The sequence below is a fragment of the Oncorhynchus gorbuscha genome, unplaced genomic scaffold, assembly GCF_021184085.1.
Source record: "Oncorhynchus gorbuscha isolate QuinsamMale2020 ecotype Even-year unplaced genomic scaffold, OgorEven_v1.0 Un_scaffold_141:::fragment_3, whole genome shotgun sequence".
NCBI classification, from domain to species: Eukaryota; Metazoa; Chordata; class Actinopteri; order Salmoniformes; family Salmonidae; genus Oncorhynchus; species Oncorhynchus gorbuscha.
The window spans coordinates 1,441,673-1,461,860 of record NW_025744684.1 but is presented as its reverse complement, the minus strand read 5'-3'; the positions used below and the strand labels follow the sequence as shown (position 1 = coordinate 1,461,860).

Genomic DNA, 20,188 nt, shown 5'->3' with positions numbered 1-20,188 from the left:
TGCTGCACAGTGTGTTTTCACAATGACACCACCATGTCTCTGGAACTGAAGAATTCACCCCCACCTCCTTCCCTCACACACACACACACACATACATACACACACTCAAAACACACCATTCCCCTCAAACCCCTTGAGAGGGGCAGAGTGCTTTCCTGTGTGGCGTGTGTGTGTTTCTGTCCGCTGGGCTGGGTGTGTGTAAGGAAGCTGAAGATGGGTGATGATACACAAGGACATGCAGCACAGATAGAGCCTAAGAGAAGTAGAAAGAGAGCAAGAAAGGCAGAGGGAAGCAGAGAAAGACAGCATCACCCCCCCCACTCTCTAGGCAGGAAGTGAAGTCTCTAGCAGGAAGTGGGCTTCTCTGCTTTCTGTATTTCTGTCTGCATGCCTCTATTTTCATCCATCACTCATCTATTCATCCCTTTCTCCTAACTGTGAATATTATTATAGACCCCCTCTCTGCTGCTCATCCCTTTGAGGGAATAGGTTAGGTAGTTTAGACAGCACACTACAGATCACTTCCACACTCCATTCCCCCAGGGTGTTGTCAATTAGGGTGTACCAGCAATTAGGGAGTACCAGCTCGGAGAGCCTACTGGTTTGATTTGGGGTCTTTTAGTTTGGGCGTGCCTTTGCTATTTTTCCTTCTTGAACATATTTATGTTTAGTCACCATCAGAACAAATAATAATCTACTTGGACCGGCCGACCAAGACGAATACTTATTTTCCACCATAATTTACAAATAAATTAATTCAAAATCCTCCAATGTGATTTTGTGGATTTTTTTTCTCATTTTGTCTGTCATAGTTGAAGTGTACCTATGATGAAAATTACAGGCCTCTCATCTTTTTAAGTGGGAGAACTTACACAATTGGTGGCTGACTAAATACTTTTTTGCCCCACTGTAACATATTTGTATCATGTTTGTGCTTTTGTACTTGATCTTGTGTCTTGAAAAGTGACTATACCTCACCAGTCTAACTGTTTTTCCAGAAAGGGGAAATTTGAACCGTAGAGATTGCAGCATTACTAGTTATTGTTTATGGCCCTCTCATGGTAAATAATTACTTTAGGGGATTACGTAGATTACATTTAAGAGGTTTTAACCAACCTTCTCCAGCAGCGCAGAGAGTTCATTCACCTGTTAATGTTCTTATTGTTGATCTTTGTGTTGTGTTCTTTGTGTGTGTGTGTGTCTCTGTATGTGTGTTGTCTGTGAAGCATATGCTAACAGGTCTTTAGCGTTCTGACAGTTGTGTCTCCCTGTGGCCATAGAAGCTCAATGCTAATTCAGTCTGCAGCTGTGTGTATATGTTTATTCATCATGTCTAATTAGCATGGGAGCATCTATTGGTCATGACCTCCTGACCCCTGCCCTGGTCTGCCCTGGGGCTGATGGGTACAACCAGGGGAGGCGATCTGACACCCTCCTACTTCCCCCTTCTCACTCCTCCTCCCAGCAGAGACACTGAAACCTGTCTGTCTGTATGAGGGTGTACTTCTCTCTCTCTCTCGTGCATCTTTTTTCTGTTGGGAAGTTGAACCTCTCTCACTCTCTCTCTCTCACTCTCTGTAGCAGTTGAGGGCTAATGTTAGAGAGATGGAGAAACTGTGTGGACGTATCTGCCCGGAGGACGGCCCCGCCCTGGAGAGGCTGGTTCAGCCAATCAGAGACCGAGCATCTGCTGCCGTGCAAGACTTCCTACTCCTGCATTCTAACCCCGCCGCTCTGCCACAGGCACCACGCCTCCCAGACCACTCATCCTCAGGTAGCACCGCCCCCTTCCCCTCTATTCAACTACATCAGTTCATTCCATTCTATGGCAGCCATGTTACCTCTTCCTTTATTGACCAATAAACCAACTAATAAATAATCTAGATGCTCATTATGAATATGAGAATTTCAGAAGCAGGAACATGTCCAGATCTAAAGTTGGTCACTCTGGTTCTCACTGACCTTGTCCATTAGGTGGTTCCCATGGTGATGATGTGGGCAGGGAGCCCCCTCCTGTCAATCAAATGCAGCTCCTCCTCCCAGTGATCCCCCTCAACGAGTGTGCTGCTGAGTCCTGGGACACCCTGGAGGAGGTGGGAATATTTGGGCCCCTGTATTCACAAATTGTCTTAATAATAGATTAAGAGATTATAATATTTATTCATGTCTTTAATATGTCATATAGTAGGTTTTTGTTTGTATTATTGTTGCTGTGTTAATATGAGTTTGTTTTGTCAGGACCTGAAGGAGCTTAGCGGTTTGGTGACAGAGTTCTCTCTGCTGGTCCATGTGAGTATTCTATGTACAGTGCAGTTCAATCTTGGTTCAGCAGACCAGAGAATCTTGTTTCTCATGGTCTGAGAGTCCTTTAGGTAACTTTTCAAATCAAGTCCAATTTTATTGGTCACATACACATGGTTAGCAGATGTTATTGCGAGTGTAGCGAAATGCTTGTGGCAAACTCCAGGTGGGCTGTCATGTGCCTTTTCCTGCGGATTGGCTTCCATTTGGCCACTCTACCATAAAGGCCTGATTGTGGAGTGCTGCAGAGATTGTTATCCTTCTGGAAGGTTCTCCCATCTCCACAGAGGAACTCTAGAGCTCTGTCAGAGTGACCATCAGGTTCTTGGTCACCTTCCTGACCAAGGCCCTTCTCCCCCTGATTGCTCAGTTTGGCTGGCTGGCCGATCGGCCAGCTCTAGGAAGAGTCTTGGTGGTGCCGAACTTCTTCCATTTAAGAATGTGCTGTGCTGAATCAAAGATGGCGTAGCAGTCAGACGTCTTGTCGTGTCGTGTCCCTTGTATATATCGTTTTTTAACATATTTTTCTTCGCATATCTTTTAAAACATTTAGCTCAACTTCTAAATAGTCTCCTGCAACCCGCCTCACCCAATGTAGCGCGGATCAGCTTTTTTTTCTAATGTTTTTATATTTACTTCGGATCCTGAACCCCTCAACTGAAGCTAGCCAGCTAACTACCAGCTATCAGTCAGCAAACCATTGCTAGCGGTCTTCAGCTAACCGGTCATCAGCTAACCTTTAACTCGGAAAGCTCTCGCCAGTTCGAACAACGTGACTCTAACCAGAGCATAACGGACCTATTATTTTTTTATCCCCGGATTCCCACCGGATTCCCACCGCAAACGGAACATTTTCAGCTGGATCTTCACAACTAGCTAACTAGCTAACCGCAACCCCGGATGATTACTCCTGGCTAACGTTTCCACCCACTTAGCTTGAAGCTAGCCCGGCCAGAGCTCCTGTGCTACCACCGAAGCATACTCCTGGGCTACAATATCCGGACCCACGGCCGGTCTATCGATGTCACCGCATGAAGAGGCATAAACAGACTCACCCCATCGCGACGTCCCCCAAAGGCTAACTTTCTAGCCCTTGCTATCTCCTTGCTTGCTAATTCGGCCTGCTAACTGCTAGCTTGTTTAGCCCCGGTCCGCTAACTGCTACCTTGTTTAGCCCCGGCCTACCAACTGTTAGCTTGTTAGCACAGGCCTGCTAACCGTCTGAATCGCCGCGTCCCAACCACTCACTGGACCCATATTAACTTTCAATCTCTTTTCGATTTGTAATTTGTTTATACCTTCCGGTAACCTGCCTCACCCAATGTGATACGGAATTGCTATTATTTTTAATTTTTAGAACACACTCAAGAACCTCCAGAAGCTAACCAGCTAACTAGCTACAAACTATTTAGTCATTGTTAGCCACTGCTAGTGACTTTTACCTTTTACCTTCTGCACAGCCAGCCAGTTTTTTAAACCTGGATAATACTCACCAGTCTAGCTTCCCTGCCCCATCCACCGCTGCCCCCTGGACATTGATCACTTGGCTACATAGCTGATGCATGCTGGACTACCCGGGCAGCAGGGTAGCCTAGTAGTTAGAGCGTTGGACTAGTAACCGAAAGGTTGCATGTTCAAATCCCTGAGCTGACAAGGTACAAATCTGTTGTTCTGCCCCTGAACAGGCAGTTAACCCACTGTTCCTAGGCCGTCATTGAAAATAAGAATTTGTTCTTAACTGACTTGCCTAGTTAAATAAAGGTAAAAAAATAAAAATAAATTTAAATATTTAAAAAAAATCACGGTACTCCATTCTGCTTGTTTATGTTTTATCTGTCGGCCCCAGCCGCAATCAGGCTCTGTGTAGTTAATCCGACCCTCCCTGCCTAGTCAACGCCATTTTACCTGCTGTTGTTGTGCTAGCTGATTAGCTGTTGTCTCACCTACTGTTTTAGCTACTGTTTTAGCTAGCTCTCCCAATTCAACACCTGTGATTACTGTATGCCTCGCTGTATGTCTCTCTCAAATGTCAATATGCCTTGTATACTGTTCTTCAGGTTAGTTATCATTGTTTTAGTTTACAATGGAGCCCCTAGTTCCACTCTTCATACCCCTGATACCTCCTTTGTCCCACCTCCCACACATGCGGTGACCTCACCCATTACAACCAGCATGTCCAGTGATACAACATCTCTCATCATCACCCAGTGCCTGGGCTTACCTCCACTGTACCCGCACCCCACCATACCCCTGTCTGCGCATTATGCCCTGAATTTATTCTACCATGCCCAGAAATCTGCTCCTTTTATTCTCTGTCCCCAACGCTCTAGGCGACCAGTTTCGATATCCTTTAGCCGCACCCTCATTCTACTCCTCCTCTGTTCAGCGGGTGATGTGGAGGTAAACCCAGGCCCTGCATGTCCCCAGGCACCCTCATTTGTTGACTTCTGTGATCGAAAAAGCCTTGGTTTCATGCATGTCAACATCAGAAGCCTCCTCCCTAAGTTTATTTTACTCACTGCTTTAGCACACTCTGCTAACCCTGATGTCCTTGCCGTGTCTGAATCCTGGCGCAGGAAGGCCACCAAAAATTCTGAGATTTCCATACCCAACTATAACATTTTCCGTCAAGATAGAACTGCCAAAGGGGGAGGAGTTGCAGTCTACTGCAGAGATAGCCTGCAAAGTAATGTCATACTTTCCAGGTCCATACCCAAACAGTTCGAACTACTAATTTTGAAAATTACCCTCTCCAGAAATAAGTCTCTCACTGTTGCCGCCTGCTCCCAGCTCTGCCCTGGACACCATTTGTGAATTGATCGCCCCCCATCTAGCTTCAGAGTTTGTTCTGTTAGGTGACCTAAACTGGGATATGCTTAACACCCCAACAGTCCTACAATCTAAGCTAGATGCCCTCAATCTCACACAAATCATCAAGGAACCCACCAGGTACAACCCTAAATCTGTAAACAAGGGCACCCTCATAGACGTCATCCTGACCAACTGGCCCTCCAAATACACCTCCGCTGTCTTCAACCAGGATCTCAGCGATCATTGCCTGTATCCGCTACGGAGCCGCTGTCAAACGACCACCCCTCATCACTGTCAAACGCTCCCTAAAACACTTCTGTGAGCAGGCCTTTCTATCGACCTGGCCCGGGTATCCTGGAAGGACATTGACCTCATCCTGTCAGTTGAGGATGTCTGGTCATTCTTTAAAAGTAACTTCCTCACCATTTTAGATAAGCATGCTCTGTTCAAAAAAATGCAGAACTAAGAACAGATATAGCCCTTGGTTCACTCCAGACCTGACTGCCCTCGACCAGCACAAAAACATCCTGTGGCGGACTGCAATAGCGTAGAATAGTCCCCGCGATATGCAACTGTTCAGGGAAGTCAGGAACCAATACACGCAGTCAATCAGGAAAGCTAAGGCCAGGTTCTTCAGGCAGAAATTTGCATCCTGTAGCTCCAAATCCAAAAAGTTCTGGGACACTGTGAAGTCCATGGAGAACAAGAGCACCTCCTCCCAGCTGCACACTGCACTGAGGCTAGGTAACACGGTCACCACCCATAAATCCATGATTATCGAAAACTTCAACAAGCATTTCTCAACGGCTGGCCATGCCTTCCGCCTGGCTACTCCTACCTCGGCCAACAGCTCCGCCCCCCCCCCCGCAGCTACTCGCCCAAGCCTCTCCAGGTTCTCCTTTACCCAAATCCAGATAGCAGATGTTCTGAAAGAGCTGCAAAACCTGGAACCGTACAAATCAGCTGGGCTTGACAATCTGGACCCTCTATTTCTGAAACTATCCGCCGCCATTGTCGCAACCCCTATTACCAGCCTGTTCAACCTCTCTTTCATATCGTCTGAGATCCCCAAGGATTGGAAAGCTGCCGCAGTCATCCCCCTCTTCAAAGGGGGGAGACACCCTGGACCAAAACTGTTACAGACCTATATCCATCCTGCCTTGCCTATCTAAGGTCTTCGAAAGCCAAGTCAACAAACAGGTCACTGACCATCTCGAATCCCACCGTACCTTCTCCGCTGTGCAATCTGGTTTCCGAGGCGGTCACGGGTGCACCTCAGCCACGCTCAAGGTACTAAACGATATCATAACCGCCATCGATAAAAGACAGTACTGTCAGCCGTCTTCATCGACCTTGCCAAGGCTTTCGACTCTGTCAATCACCATATTCTTATCGGCAGACTCAGTAGCCTCAGTTTTTCGGATGACTGCCTTGCCTGGTTCACCAACTACTTTGCAGACAGAGTTCAGTGTGTCAAATCGGAAGGGATGCTGTCCGTTCCTCTGGCAGTCTCTATGGGGGTGCCACAGGGTTCAATCCTCGGGCCGACTCTTTTCTCTGTATATATCAATGATGTTGCTCTTGCTGCGGGCGATTCCCTGATCCACCTCTACGCAGACGACACCATTCTATATACTTCCGGCCCGTCCTTGGACACTGTGCTATCTAACCTCCAAACGAGCTTCAATGCCATACAACACTCCTTCCGTGGCCTCCAACTGCTCTTAAACGCTAGTAAAACCAAATGCATGCTTTTCAACCGTTCGCTGCCTGCACCCGCACGCCTGACCAGCATCACCACCCTGGATGGTTCCGACCTTGAATATGTGGACATCTATAAGTACCTAGGTGTCTGGCTAGACTGTAAACTCTCCTTCCAGACTCATATCAAACATCTCCAATCGAAAATCAAATCTAGATTCGGCTTTCTATTCCGCAACAAAGCCTCCTTCACTCACGCCGCCAAACTTACCCTAGTAAAACTGACTATCCTACCGATCCTCGACTTCGGCGATGTCATCTACAAAATTGCTTCCAACACTCTACTCTGAAAACTGGATGCAGTTTATCACAGTGCCATCCGTTTTGTCACTAAAGCACCTTATACCACCCACCACTGTGACCTGTATGCTCTAGTCGGCTGGCCCTCGCTACATATTCGTCGCCAGACCCACTGGCTCCAGGTCATCTACAAGTCCATGCTAGGTAAAGCTCCGCCTTATCTCAGTTCACTGGTCACGATGGCAACACGCATCCGTAGCACACGCTCCAGCAGGTGTATCTCACTGATCATCCCTAAAGCCAACACCTCATTTGGCCACCTTTCATTCCAGTTCTTTGCTGCCTGTTACTGGAACGAATTGCAAAAATCGCTGAAGTTGGAGACTTTTATCTCCCTCACCAACTTCAAACATCTGCTATCTGAGCAGCTAACCGATCGCTGCAGCTGTACATAGTCTATCGGTAAATAGCCCACCCATTGTGTATCGGTAAATAGCCCACCCACCTACCTCATCCCCATCCTGTTTTTATTTATTTACTTTTCTGCTCTTCTGCACACCAATATCTCTACCTGTACACGACCATCTGATCATTTATCACTCCAGTGTTAATCTGCTAAATTGTAATTATTCGCCTACCTCCTCATGCCTTTTGCACACATTGTATATAGACTCCCCTTTTTTTCTACTGTTTTATTGACTTGTTAATTGTTTACTCCATGTGTAACTCTGTGTTGTCTGTTCACACTGCTATGCTTTATCTTGGCCAGGTCGCAGTTGCAAATGAGAACTTGTTCTCAACTAGCCTACCTGGTTAAATAAAGGTGAAACAAAAATGAAATATATTTTTTTAAATGATGGAAGCCACTGGGATCTTCAATGCCGCAGACATGTTTCAGTACCCATCCCCAGATCTGTGCCTCGACACAATCCTGTCTCGGGGCTGTACGGACAATTTCTTCAACCTCATGGCTTGGTTTTTGATCTGACATACACTGTCAACTCTGGGACCTTAAATAGACAGGTGTGTGCCTTTTCAAATCATGTCCAATCAATTGAATTTGCCACAGGTGGTCAATGGAAACAGGATGGTCAATGGAAACAGGATATACCTGAACTCCATTTCGAGGCTCATAGCAAAGGGTCTGAATACTTCTGAAATTAGCACCAAAAAAAACAACAACATAAAAAACGTTTTTTCATTTCGTCATTGTGGGTTATTGTATTATTATTATTATTATTATTAGATAGATGAGGACAATTTTTTAAAGTTAATCCGTTAAAGAATAAGGCTGTAACATAACAAAATGTTGAAAAAGAGGAGTCTGAATACTTCCCGAATGCACTGTATGTTCTGTGTGTGTGATTGATAGCTGACAAGGTCAGAAGACAATGCCTTTCTGGTGTCTAATGAGACAGGATGAATGACGGGGACAGGGCTACGTAACACAGCTAGCCCGCTGCGGCTACGCTAACCATGCTGTTTGCACACAGGGCAGTGAGGGCACTGACAGACAGTGTAGTGAGCGACAGCTAGCCTAGCGTCTGTCTGTCTGGTTGGATTCATGCTGGGGCTCCTTAGAGAGCAGGTCATAGCACACTACAGGTTACTGGAGTGGGGCTGCAGGCAGGTGTACTGCTGGGGGAGGGGGGATGGTAGAAAATGGGCCATAGGGGAGAGGTGGGAGACGAGAGAGGATAGGAGAGAAGGGGGCTGTGTGTCCATGGGGAGTAGAGAGGAGAGTGCCGTGGGAGAGAACACAGGCAACAGGGCGTATGGTAGGCCAGGAGGAAAACAGACGACTCCGATTATCACTCTATCCCCTGGGAACGAAAGAGCAATAGGAGGGTGAGTGGGAGGAAGGGAGGACTTAAACATGGTGAGAGAGGAGGGCAGAAAGAGGTGTAGAGAGAGAGATTTAGGGAGGGAGGGCGAGAGACGAGACCGAGAGGAGATTGTTTTGAAGGAGAGAGCATAAAGATGTTTTAGTGCTGTGGTCTCTTTGGGGTGACTGGTGTCGTTCAGGGACCAATACTCAGCTTCTCAACCACAGGGTAAACACTGCTGTGTGTCGGTGTTTGTACCTGCCTGGGGATTTGAGAGAGAGAGAGGGAGGGAGGGAGGGGGACAGAGACAGGCAAGTTGAGATGTTCAGACGCAGCCTGCTAGTGTCTGACTGAAGCACTCATCTCCCCCTGTTACAATGGCTGGAGCCTAGAAGCTCAACATCCACCAACAACCATACATACATCTGGGATTTAAAGGGAAGGAGGGTGAAGAAATGGGAACCGAAGTGAACATGAGAGTGGGGGAGAGATGTGAGGACTGAGGAGAGGAGTAAAGGTGTCAGCATGCTTCGGTTCAGAATGAGTGTGCTCGCATAATCCCTTAAAAGACCTTTGTTTGAAGTACCAAGCAGATCTTAGTCGAACAATTTTACATCCAAGCTGTTTGGTGCGGTCTCCCTGAATGACATCAAACATTTAATTGAAGAATCCCTACTGTTGACCAATCACAGGTGAAGGGGCGTAGACTTCAGCTACCGACTCCGGCATGCCTGGAGAAAATGTTTTGTTAGCACGGCCGGAAAAAGCCCACACCGAAGACCAAAACTAACAAAAGCGTTACAATATGCCGTCATAATATATGCACGGCTGGGAAGCATTCAGACACCTTAAGGGAGAGGAGAATCATGGAGGGAGGGGACTGTAACGGAGAGGAGGGAGGGGACTGTAACGGAGAGGAGGGAGGGGGCTGTAACGGAGAGGAGGGAGGGAGGGGACTGTAACGGAGAGGAGGGAGGGAGGGGACTGTAACGGTGAGGAAGGAGCGGACTGTAACGGAGGGAGGGAGCGGACTGTAACGGAGAGGAGGGAGGGAGGGGACTGTAACGGAGAGGAGGGAGGGGGCTGTAACGGAGAGGAGGGAGGGAGGGGACTGTAACGGAGAGGAGGGAGGGGACTGTAACGGAGAGGAGGGAGCGGACTGTAACGGAGAGGAGGGAGGGGACTGTAACGGAGGGGAGGGAGGGGACTGAGGAACGGAGGGAGGGAGGGGACTGTAACGGAGGGGAGGGAGGGGACTGTAACGGAGAGGAGGGAGCGGACTGTAACGGAGAGGAGGGAGGGAGCGGACTGTAACGGAGGGAGGGAGGGGACTGTAACGGAGAGGAGGGAGGGGATTGTAACGGAGAGGAGGGAGGGGACTGTAACGGAGAGGAGGGAGGGAGGGGACTAACGGAGAGGAGGGAGGGGACTGTAACGGAGAGGAGGGAGGAGGGGACTGTAACGGAGAGGAGGGAGCGGACTGTAACGGAGAGGAGGGAGAGGGGAGGGGACTGTAACGGAGAGGAGGGAGGGAGGGGACTGTAATGGAGAGGAGGGAGGGGGCTGTAACGGAGAGGAGGGAGGGGGGGCTGTAACGGAGAGGAGGGAGGGGGCTGTAACGGAGAGGAGGGAGAGGGCTGTAACGGAGAGGAGAGAGAGGACTGTAACGGAGAGGAGGGAGGGAGGGGACTGTAACGGAGAGGAGGGAGGGAGGGGACTGTAACGAGGAGAGGAGGGAGGGGGCTGTAACGGAGAGGAGAGAGAGGACTGTAACGGAGAGGAGGGAGGGGCTGTAACGGAGAGAGGAGGGAGGGAGGGGGACTGTAACGGAGGAGAGGAGGGAGGGAGGGGATTAACGGAGAGGAGGGAGGGAGGGGACTGTAACGGAGGGGAGGGGACGGGACTGTAACGGAGAGGAGGGAGGGAGGGAGGGGACTAACGGAGAGGAGGGAGGGGACTGTAAGAGGAGGGGAGGGAGGGGACTGTAACGGGAGAGGAGGGAGGGAACGGAGGAGGAGGGAGGGGACTGTAACGGAGAGGAGGGAGGGAGGGGACTAACGGAGAGGAGGGAGGGGACTGTAACGGAGAGGAGGGAGGGGACTGTAACGGAGAGGGAGGGGGACTGTAACGGAGAGGAGGAGGGGACTGTAACGGAGAGAGGAGGGAGGGGACTGTAACGGAGAGGAGGGAGGGGACTGTAACGGAGAGGAGGGAGGGGACTGTAACAGAGAGGAGGGAGGGGACTGTAACGGAGAGGAGGAGGGAGGGGACTGTAACGGAGAGGAGGGAGGGAGGGGACTAACGGAGAGGAGGGGAGGGGACTGTAACGGAGAGGAGGGAGGGGACTGTAACGGAGGAGGAGGGAGGGGACGGGGGACTGTAACGGAGAGGAGGGAGGGAGAGGAGGGAGGGGACTGTAACGGAGAGGAGGGAGGGGACTGTAAGGAGGGAGGGAGGGGACTGTAACGGAGAGGAAGGAGGGAGGGAGGGGACTGTAACGGAGAGGAGGGAAGGGGCTGTAACGGAGAGGAGGGAGGGAGGGGACTGTAACAGAGAGGAGGGAGCGGACTGTAACGGAGAGGAGGGAGGGAGGGGACTGTAACGGAGAGGAGGGAGGGGGCTGTAACGGAGAGGAGAGAGAGGACTGTAACGGAGAGGAGGGAGGGAGGGGACTGTAACGGAGAGGAGGGAGGGAGGGGACTGTAACGGAGAGGGGGAGGGAGGGAGGGGACTGTAACGGAGAGGAGGGAGGGGACTGTAACGGAGAGGAGGGAGGGGACTGTAACGGGAGGAGGAGGGGGAGGGAGGGGACTGTAACGGAGAGGAGGGAGGGGACTGTAACGGAACGGAGAGGAGGGGAGGGGACTGTAACGGAGAGGAGGGAGGGAGGGGACTGTAACGGAGAGGAGGGAGGGGACTGTAACGGAGAGGAGGGAGGGGGGACTAACGGAGAGGAGGGAACGGAGAGGAGGGAGGGGACTGTAACGGAGAGGAGGGAGGGAGGGAGGGGACTGTAACGGAGAGGAGGGAGGGGACTGTAATGGAGGGGAGGGAGGGGACTGTAACGGAGAGGAGGGGGAGGGGACTGTAACGGAGAGGAGGGAGGGAGGGACTGTAAGGGAGGGGGACGGAGAGGAGGGAGGGAGGAGGGAGGGAGGGAGGGGACTGCAACGAGGGAGAGGAGGGAGGAGGGGGGACTGTAACGGAGAGGAGGGAGGGAGGGGACTGTAACGGAGAGGAGGGAGGGGACTGTAACGGAGAGAGGAGGGAGAAGAGGGAGGGAGGGGACTGTAACGGAGAGGAGGGAGGAGCGGACTGTAAGAGGAGAGGAGGGAGGGAGGGGACTGTAACGGAGAGGAGGGAGGGGACTGTAACGGAGAGGAGGGAGGGGACTGTAACGGAGAGGAGGGAGGGGACTGTAACGGAGAGGAGGGAGGGGACTGTAACGGAGAGGAGGGAGGGGACTGTAACGGAGAGGAGGGAGGGAGGGGACTGTAACGGAGAGGAGGGAGGGGACTGTAACGGAGAGGAGGGAGGGGACTGTAACGGAGAGGAGGGAGGGGACTGTAACGGAGAGGAGGGAGGGGACTGTAACGGAGAGGAGGGAGGGGACTGTAACTGAGAGGAGGGAGGGAGGGGACTGTAACGGAGAGGAGGGAGGAGGGAGGGGACTGTAACAGAGAGGAGGGAGGGGACTGTAACGGAGAGGAGAGGAGGGAGGGGACTGTAACGGAGAGGAGGGAGGGGGGACTGTAACGGAGAGGAGGGAGGGAGGGGACTGTAACGGAGAGGAAGGGAGGGAGGGGACTGTAACGGAGAGGAGGGAGGGAGGGGGGACTGTAACGGAGAGGAGGGAGGGGACTGTAACGGAGAGGAGGGAGGGGACTGTAACGGAGGAGGAGGGAGGGGACTGTAACGGAGGGGAGGGAGGGGACTGTAACGGAGAGGAGAGAGGGAGCGGAATGTAACGGAGAGGAGGGAGGGGACTGTAACGGAGAGGAGGGAGGGGACTGTAACGGAGAGGAGGGATGGGACTGTAACGGAGAGGAGGGAGGGGACTGTAACGGAGAGGAGGGAGGGGGCTGTAACGGAGAGGAGGGAGGGAGGGGACTGTAACGGAGAGGAGGGAGGGAGGGGACTGTAACGGAGAGGAGGGGAGGGGAGGGAGGGGACTGTAACGGAGAGGAGGGAGGGAGGGAGGGGACTGTAACGGAGAGGAGGGAGGGGGACTGTAACGGGAGAGGAGGGAGGGGGGGCTGTAACGGAGAGGAGGGAGGGAGGGGACTGTAACGGAGAGGAGGGAGGGAGGGGGGACTGTAACGGAGGGGAGGGGAGGGGACTGTAACAGAGAGGAGGGAGGGAGGGGACTAACGGAGAGGAGGGAGGGGAGAGGAGGGAGGGGACTGTAACGGAGAGGAGGGAGGGGACTGTAACGGAGAGGAGGGAGGGACTGGGGAGAGGGAACGGAGAGGAGGGAGGGAGGGGACTGTAACGGAGAGGAGGGAGGGAGGGGACTGTAACGGAGAGGAGGGAGCGGACTGTAACGGAGAGGAGGGAGGGAGGGGACTGTAACGGAGAGGAGGGAGGGAGGGGACTAACGGAGAGGAGGGAGGGAGGGGACTGTAACGGAGGGGAGGGGACGGGACTGTAACGGAGAGGGAGGGACTGTAACGGAGAGGGGAGTGGACTAACGGAGAGGAGGGAGGGGACTGTAACGGAGAGGAGGAGGGGACTGGAGGGGACTGTAACGAGAGGAGGGAGGGGGGACTGTAACGGAGAGGAGGGAGGGAGGGGACTAACGGAGAGGAGGGAGGGGACTGTAACGGAGAGGTGGGAGGGAGGGGACTGTAACGGAGAGGGGGAGGGAGGGAGGGGACTGTAACGGAGAGGAGGGAGGGGACTGTAACGGAGAGGAGGGAGGGGGCTGGAACGGGAGGAGGGAGGGGACTGTAACGGAGAGGAGGGAGGGGACTGTAACGGAGAGGAGGGAGGGGACTGTAACGGAGAGGAGGGAGGGAGGGGACTAACGGAGAGGAGGGAGGGGACTGTAACGGAGAGGAGGGAGGGAGGGGACTGTAACGGAGAGGAGGGAGGGAGGGGACTGTAACGGAGAGGAGGGAGGGAGGGGACTGTAACGGAGAGGAGGGAAGGGGCTGTAACGGGAGAGGAGGGAGGGAGGGGACTGTAACAGAGGAGGAGGGAGCGGACTGTAGGGGACGGAGAGGAGGGAGGGAGGGGACTGTAACGGAGAGGAGGGAGGGGGCTGTAATGAAGAGGAGGGAGGGGGCTGTAACGGAGAGGAGAGAGAGGACTGTAACGGAGAGGAGGGAGGGAGGGGACTGTAACGGAGAGGAGGGAGGGAGGGGACTGTAACGGAGAGGAGGGAGGGGGCTGTAACGAAGAGGAGGGAGGGGGCTGTAACGGAGAGGAGAGAGAGGACCGTAACGGAGAGGAGGGAGGGAGGGGACTGTAACGGAGAGGAGGGAGGGAGGGGACTGTAACGGAGAGGAGGGAGGGGACTGTAAGGGGAGAGGAGGAGGGGGGCTGTAACGGGAGAGGAGGGAGGGGACTGTAACGGAGAGGAGAGGAGGGAGGGGACTGTAACGGAGAGGAGGTAGGGAGCGGACTGTAACGGAGAGGAGGGAGGGGACTGTAACGGAGAGGAGGGAGGGAGGGAGGGGACTGTAACGGAGAGGAGGGAGGGAGCGGACTGTAACGGAGAGGAGGGAGCGGACTGTAACGGAGAGGAGGGAGGGAGCGGACTGTAACGGAGAGGAGGGAGGGAGGGGACTGCAACGGAGAGGAGGAAGGGGACTGTAACGGAGAGGAGGGAGGGAGGGGACTGTAACGGAGAGGAGGGAGGGGACTGTAACGGAGAGGAGGGAGGGAGGGGACTAACGGAGAGGAGGCAGGGGACTGTAACGGAGAAGAGGGAGGGAGGGGACTGTAACGGAGAGGAGGGAGTTAGGGGGCAGTGAGGGAGGGAGTTAGGAGGCAGTGACGGAGAGGGAGGGAGTTGTGAGGGAGGGAGTTAGGGGGCAGTGACGGAGAGGGAGGGAGTTAGGGGGCAGTGACGGAGAGGGAGGGAGTTAGGAGGCAGTGATGGAGGGGGAGGGAGTTAGGGGGCAGTGAGGGAGGGAGTTAGGGGGCAGTAAGGGAGAGGAGGGAGTTAGGGAGAGGAGGGAGTTAGGAGGCAGTAAGGGAGAGGAGGGAGTTAGGAGGCAGTGACGGAGAGGGAGGGCGTTAGGAGGCAGTAAGGGAGAGGAGGGAGTTAGGGGGCAGTAAGGGAGAGGGAGTTAGGGGGCAGTAAGGGAGAGGGAGGGAGTTAGGGGGCAGTAAGGGAGAGGAGGGAGTTAGGGGGCAGTAAGGGGGAGGAGGGAGTTAGGGGGCAGTAAGGGAGAGGGAGGGAGTTAGGGGGCAGTAAGGGAGAGGGAGGGAGTTAGGGGGCTGTGACGGAGAGGGAGGGAGTTAGGGGGCAATGACGGAGAGGGAGGGAGTTGTGAGGGAGGGAGTTAGGGGGCAGTGACGGAGAGGGAGGGAGTTAGGGGGCAGTGAAGGAGAGGGAGGGAGTTGTGAGGGAGGGAGTTAGGGGGCAGTGACGGAGAGGGAGGGAGTTAGGAGGCAGTAAGGGAGAGGAGGGAGTTAGGGGGCAGTGACGGAGAGGGAGGGAGTTAGGAGGCAGTAAGGGAGAGGAGGGAGTTAGGGGGCAGTAATGGAGGGAGTTAGGGGCAGTAAGGGAGAGGAGGGAGTTAGGGGGCAGTAAGGGAGAGGAGGGAGTTAGGGGGCAGTAAGGGAGAGGGAGGGAGTTAGGGGGCAGTGACGGAGAGGGAGGGAGTTGTGAGGGAGGGAGTTAGGGGGCAGTGACGGAGAGGGAGGGAGTTAGGGGGCAGTGAAGGAGAGGGAGGGAGTTAGGGGGCAGTGATGGAGAGGGAGGAGTTAGGGTGCAGTAAGGGAGACGAGAGACTTAAAAAAGCTCACGGTTGATCATAGTTATGACTGAAACCACTACAGAAAATGTATACCTGCTGTCTGAATATTGTCTATCCATATGTAATAAGTAGCTAATGTAAAAAGGTACCATGTCCATAAAATGCATATAGTATGTACATATAACAACAACAATAAGGAAGGAGAGAAGGATGGATGGTGTCCAGCACACAGGGAGAGGGACAGCTGCCACTCTGAATATTTCATGAGCTCCTCACAATAACCCCCCCAGACCCTCTCCTGCCCCAATATAACCCCCCCAAGACCCCTTCCTACCCCAATATAATCTCCTCAGACCCCCCCCCCCTGCCCCAATATAATCTCCCCCAGACCCTACCTTTTCTACTTTACACCCGCATCACCCCCCCACAGACAGACACACACATCTGTGTTGCTGTGTCAAGAGGGACCAAGTCAGCGGTGTGTGTCTCCAGTGTATTAACCTTGTGTATGTGTCAAGAGGGACCAAGTCAGCGGTGTGTCTCCAGTGTATAAACCCTGTGTATGTGTCAGTCCCAGCAGGAGAAGATTGACAGCATAGAGGAGAACGTCAACACAGCAGCAGCCAACGTGGAGGAGGGGACCAGGAGCCTCGGGAAGGTGCGTGTGTGTGTGTGTGTGTGGTGTTTGGGAGATCGATGGCACTTTGCCTCCCAGCCATTCTACAACGTTTGTCCCTATTGATCCAGCAGAATACGGAGGAAAGCTGCAATTAAAGAAATAGAGAGAATAGATGGAGAGAGGGGTTAAGTTGTACAGTGATGGAGAGAGGGGTTGAGTAGGGGGTGTTGTCAATGGAGAGTGCAAGGTGTGTGTGTGGGTGCAGGAGGCGAGGAGAGGTATGAAGGGCTATTTAATAGCTCTTCAGGAGCAGCGTTTGGCCTCCCACTGTTGGCTCAATAAAAACACACACACACACACCCCCTCAGAATAAAGTCAGACTGACAGCTCAATACCTACAGACATATTACACGCTCAGTGTGGTACGTTGTGTGAGTTCTATACGGCTGAACAGATGCTCCGCGTACACACCCGTTTGAGTCTAGTTGCAGACAAAATATCACAATATTTAAAAATGTGGTTTATTTAAGCGTAAATGTACCATCTCTCACCCCATGTTTTGATTGATAAATGGAACTTCAACTCAGTTCAACTCCCTTAATTGATGAAGTTGAAATGGGATTGAGCCCACATTGAGGTCCAGAATATTCTAGGGTATGGGTGTGGCTGTGCTGTGAAGGGATCCTGAGTGGCACAGCGTTCTAAGGCAACCGGCTGTGATCGGGAGTCCCATAGGGCAGCGCACAATTGGCCCAGCTTTATCTGGGTTAGGCGTTTTGGACTTATTTTTCTGCTAGGCAACCCAAAGATCAAAGCCGAGGTCTACGGTCCTTCGTCGGTAATTAGTCAACAGTAGGGATTCTTCAATAAAGTCTTTGTTGTCATTCAATGAGAAATGACTAGTTTTCATGCACATTTTTTCATTAAGAAATACCTCACAAAACATCTTAGTTAGATGTAAAATTACACAACTAAGATCTCCATGTCAAAATTAGTGACAGATTTATCTTAGATTAATTCTGACTATTTTGAGGAAGTGTATTCTGGCTACGGCATCTCTAAATGGACAAATAGTACTATTGCTGCTTTTTTTTCCATTTTTCAGGTCTTTTAAGGGAGTATGTGTGCACACTCGATGGGCTAGGCGTCAGCCCAACTGAAGCATGCTGAGGCCTTTAGAAGCAGTGTGTGTATATAGAAGAGGTGTCAGATACAGCAGTGTGTGTCATCTGTCATCAGGCCAGGTGCCATTACACACACCCCTGCTTTACCAACACCCTGTACTCTGAACTTTCAACTTACCTCTGGTTAATTAAAATGACCTTCGCTGCCATGAGGTGAGGGGGTGGGAGGGCGTTTGAACTGGAGCCATTTAACTGTTCATCTGTTAATCAACCGTGGGAGGGGGTAGTGTGTGTGTGGCGGAATGTTCAGAGGAGTCACAGTCTAAAGGAGCGTCTTCCTCTCTGAAGATAACAGTATTAATAAACACACGCACACCTCATTTCTCCAATTTGAATAACTGTGGGTAATTAAACTGTAGAGCTTTGATGATGATGATGGTGTGTGCGCATGTGTTGCTGTTTGTGTGTGTACATTTGTGTGTGTGTGATCATGAAAGGCCAGGTAGATCTGAAGACTTCTCGCTGTGTGTCTTAGAACATCAAAGGAATAACCCCCCTGAGTGTGTGTGTGTTATATGTGCGTTGATTTGTCCCAAGCAAAGTTTCTTCTTATTTCCTTGTCTTTTTAATTGAATTTAAGAATCTTTATTGGCATAAAAAGTGAAGAAACCTAGACTGTCAATGCATGTAGTGACTTGTCTATCCCTCTGTCCTCTCCGCAGGCAGTGGGCTACAGGCTGGCAGTGTTACCCGTGGCGGGGGCAGTGTTAGGTGGGGTGTTGGGTGGGCCGCTGGGCCTACTGGTGGGGTTCAAGGCAGCGGGGGTGGCAGCAGCGCTTGGAGGGGGGGCTCTGGGGTTTGCAGGGGGGAACCTGGTCCAGAAGAAACGCAGAGCTAGAGTAGAGTCCCAGATGAACCAGCTCACTGCACCCCCTACGGAACCAGAACCACCGCTGGACAAGGACAAGTGACCTCTGATTGGTCGTGAAGGGACCTCTGACCTCCAGAAGCTTACACTGGTCCAGGTACTGCCCGACTACATTGCAGACGCATGCTAGACCTTACATATCAGCTAACCACATCATATGATATAGCAATCTGATGCCCGACTGCACAGTTGAAGTGGCGCACAACCATTGATTGATACATTGCAACGCCTGTGCATCTAGTCGGGTAGGAACTCAACCTAGATATCCCTCAGACTAACTGGCTGTCCGCTCTAACAATCAGTTGTTTGACCAATAGATTTGCTCTCTTTACTGTGGTAATAAGGAACTCCTCCTCCTTCTCGCTGCCAATAGACAGAGGAGAGAGGTATGTTAAGAGAGGCCTACTGTGAAGAGAAGCCTGCCACTGGGATCTACCACTTCCCAATCAATAAGACTTTTAAACATCGTAGGAGAGCCTTGTTGAGGACCTGAGTGTGAAAGGAAGGTGTGAATGCTGTGTTGAGTGTGATGTATGATATGTGATATGCTGGGTCTGTTGGCTTTGTATTTAAAACTTTAAAGTAACTGTCCAGTGTTTCCAGATTTCTATTAAATATGACCTACACATTTTTACAATATAAATGAAATAGTTTTCCTTCCAAAATCTTTTAAATATGTTAAAAAACAGCTTTTCTGTGTTGGAATGTAATGGTGTGGGCGTATACTGATCTTAAAAATATTCATGTGAGTGGATCGCTGATTGGCCAGCTCATCCTCCTTAGGATGACAGCAAGTTGAGATACAAGTTTGTTTTCTACAATTAATATTTTGCCCACAAATACAAGTATAGGATGAGTCAACATTATTTGGGTTTGAGATTACAGAACGTTCACTGCAGTTACTTTAAGTATATGATTATACATTATGAAAAGATGTGCATTATTAGAAAACACTACAGCCTAGTTTTGTAACATAAGTCTTGCTGTTTGGTGCCTTTTAGTACAGACAGAGAGATGGTAGTTTTATTAAAGTCATGTTATTATACTGTGTTTCTTGGACAGACCGTCTTAACTACCCTCAGTCTTTATCAAATACACACTGTGCCAAAGCCAGACACTGCCTGGGTCGAGCAGTCACCCATCTCTCTAGTTTATGAACTTATTGATGTTTATCTGAGTCTGCTGCTCTGCTTAGAGTATACAGCTCATTAACAGAGGGAGGGGGAGAGGGAGGTATAAACAGCAGTAAATGTCAAGACTGTGTCCTGGTCTGAACCCTGCTGGAGAGGAGAGGCCTGCTCCTATGACAGACTGGAATGTGTCAATTTGAAAGACTGGGGAGCAGAGAATACGAGTGAGTTATTGTGATTGAGAAAGGTTAGGAGGATAAACACAGCTGTCCTGGGTGTACCAGGTAGAAAGTTGTGATGAGTGAGGCCAAAGTTTCCCCTCTTAAAAGTGCCACGAGAGAAACGGGTCACGCCTGATGTCATCTACTACAACAGTGACCAACTAAATATGGATGCTCTTAATCTATGTGATGATTTACTTTTATATTGCCAAAGAAAACCAATAAAATCTACTTCTGATGAAGGAATTGTGTGTGTGTCAAGCGTCTTCTCTGTAGAACTGAACAAACAGACAACACA

At 51.4% G+C, this 20,188-nt stretch overlaps 1 protein-coding gene across 3 annotated transcripts in view; it reads left to right on the top strand.

Annotated features, from left to right (window-relative positions):
• Nucleotides 1–20,136, top strand: part of LOC124017027 (syntaxin-17-like) — a 21,544-nt gene extending 1,408 nt beyond the window's left edge. For 2 of the 3 annotated variants that reach the window (XM_046332365.1, XM_046332366.1), the window contains 5 exons: nt 1,582–1,774; nt 1,975–2,093; nt 2,239–2,289; nt 16,440–16,526; nt 18,334–20,136. In XM_046332365.1, coding sequence (XP_046188321.1) covers nt 1,582–1,774; nt 1,975–2,093; nt 2,239–2,289; nt 16,440–16,526; nt 18,334–18,582 — 699 coding nt within the window. In that variant the 3' untranslated portion in view covers nt 18,583–20,136. The remainder of the gene's footprint in view (nt 1–1,581; nt 1,775–1,974; nt 2,094–2,238; nt 2,290–16,439; nt 16,527–18,333) is intronic. The other variant, XM_046332367.1, reaches the window with a different exon arrangement.
• Nucleotides 20,137–20,188: the final 52 nt, after the last annotated feature.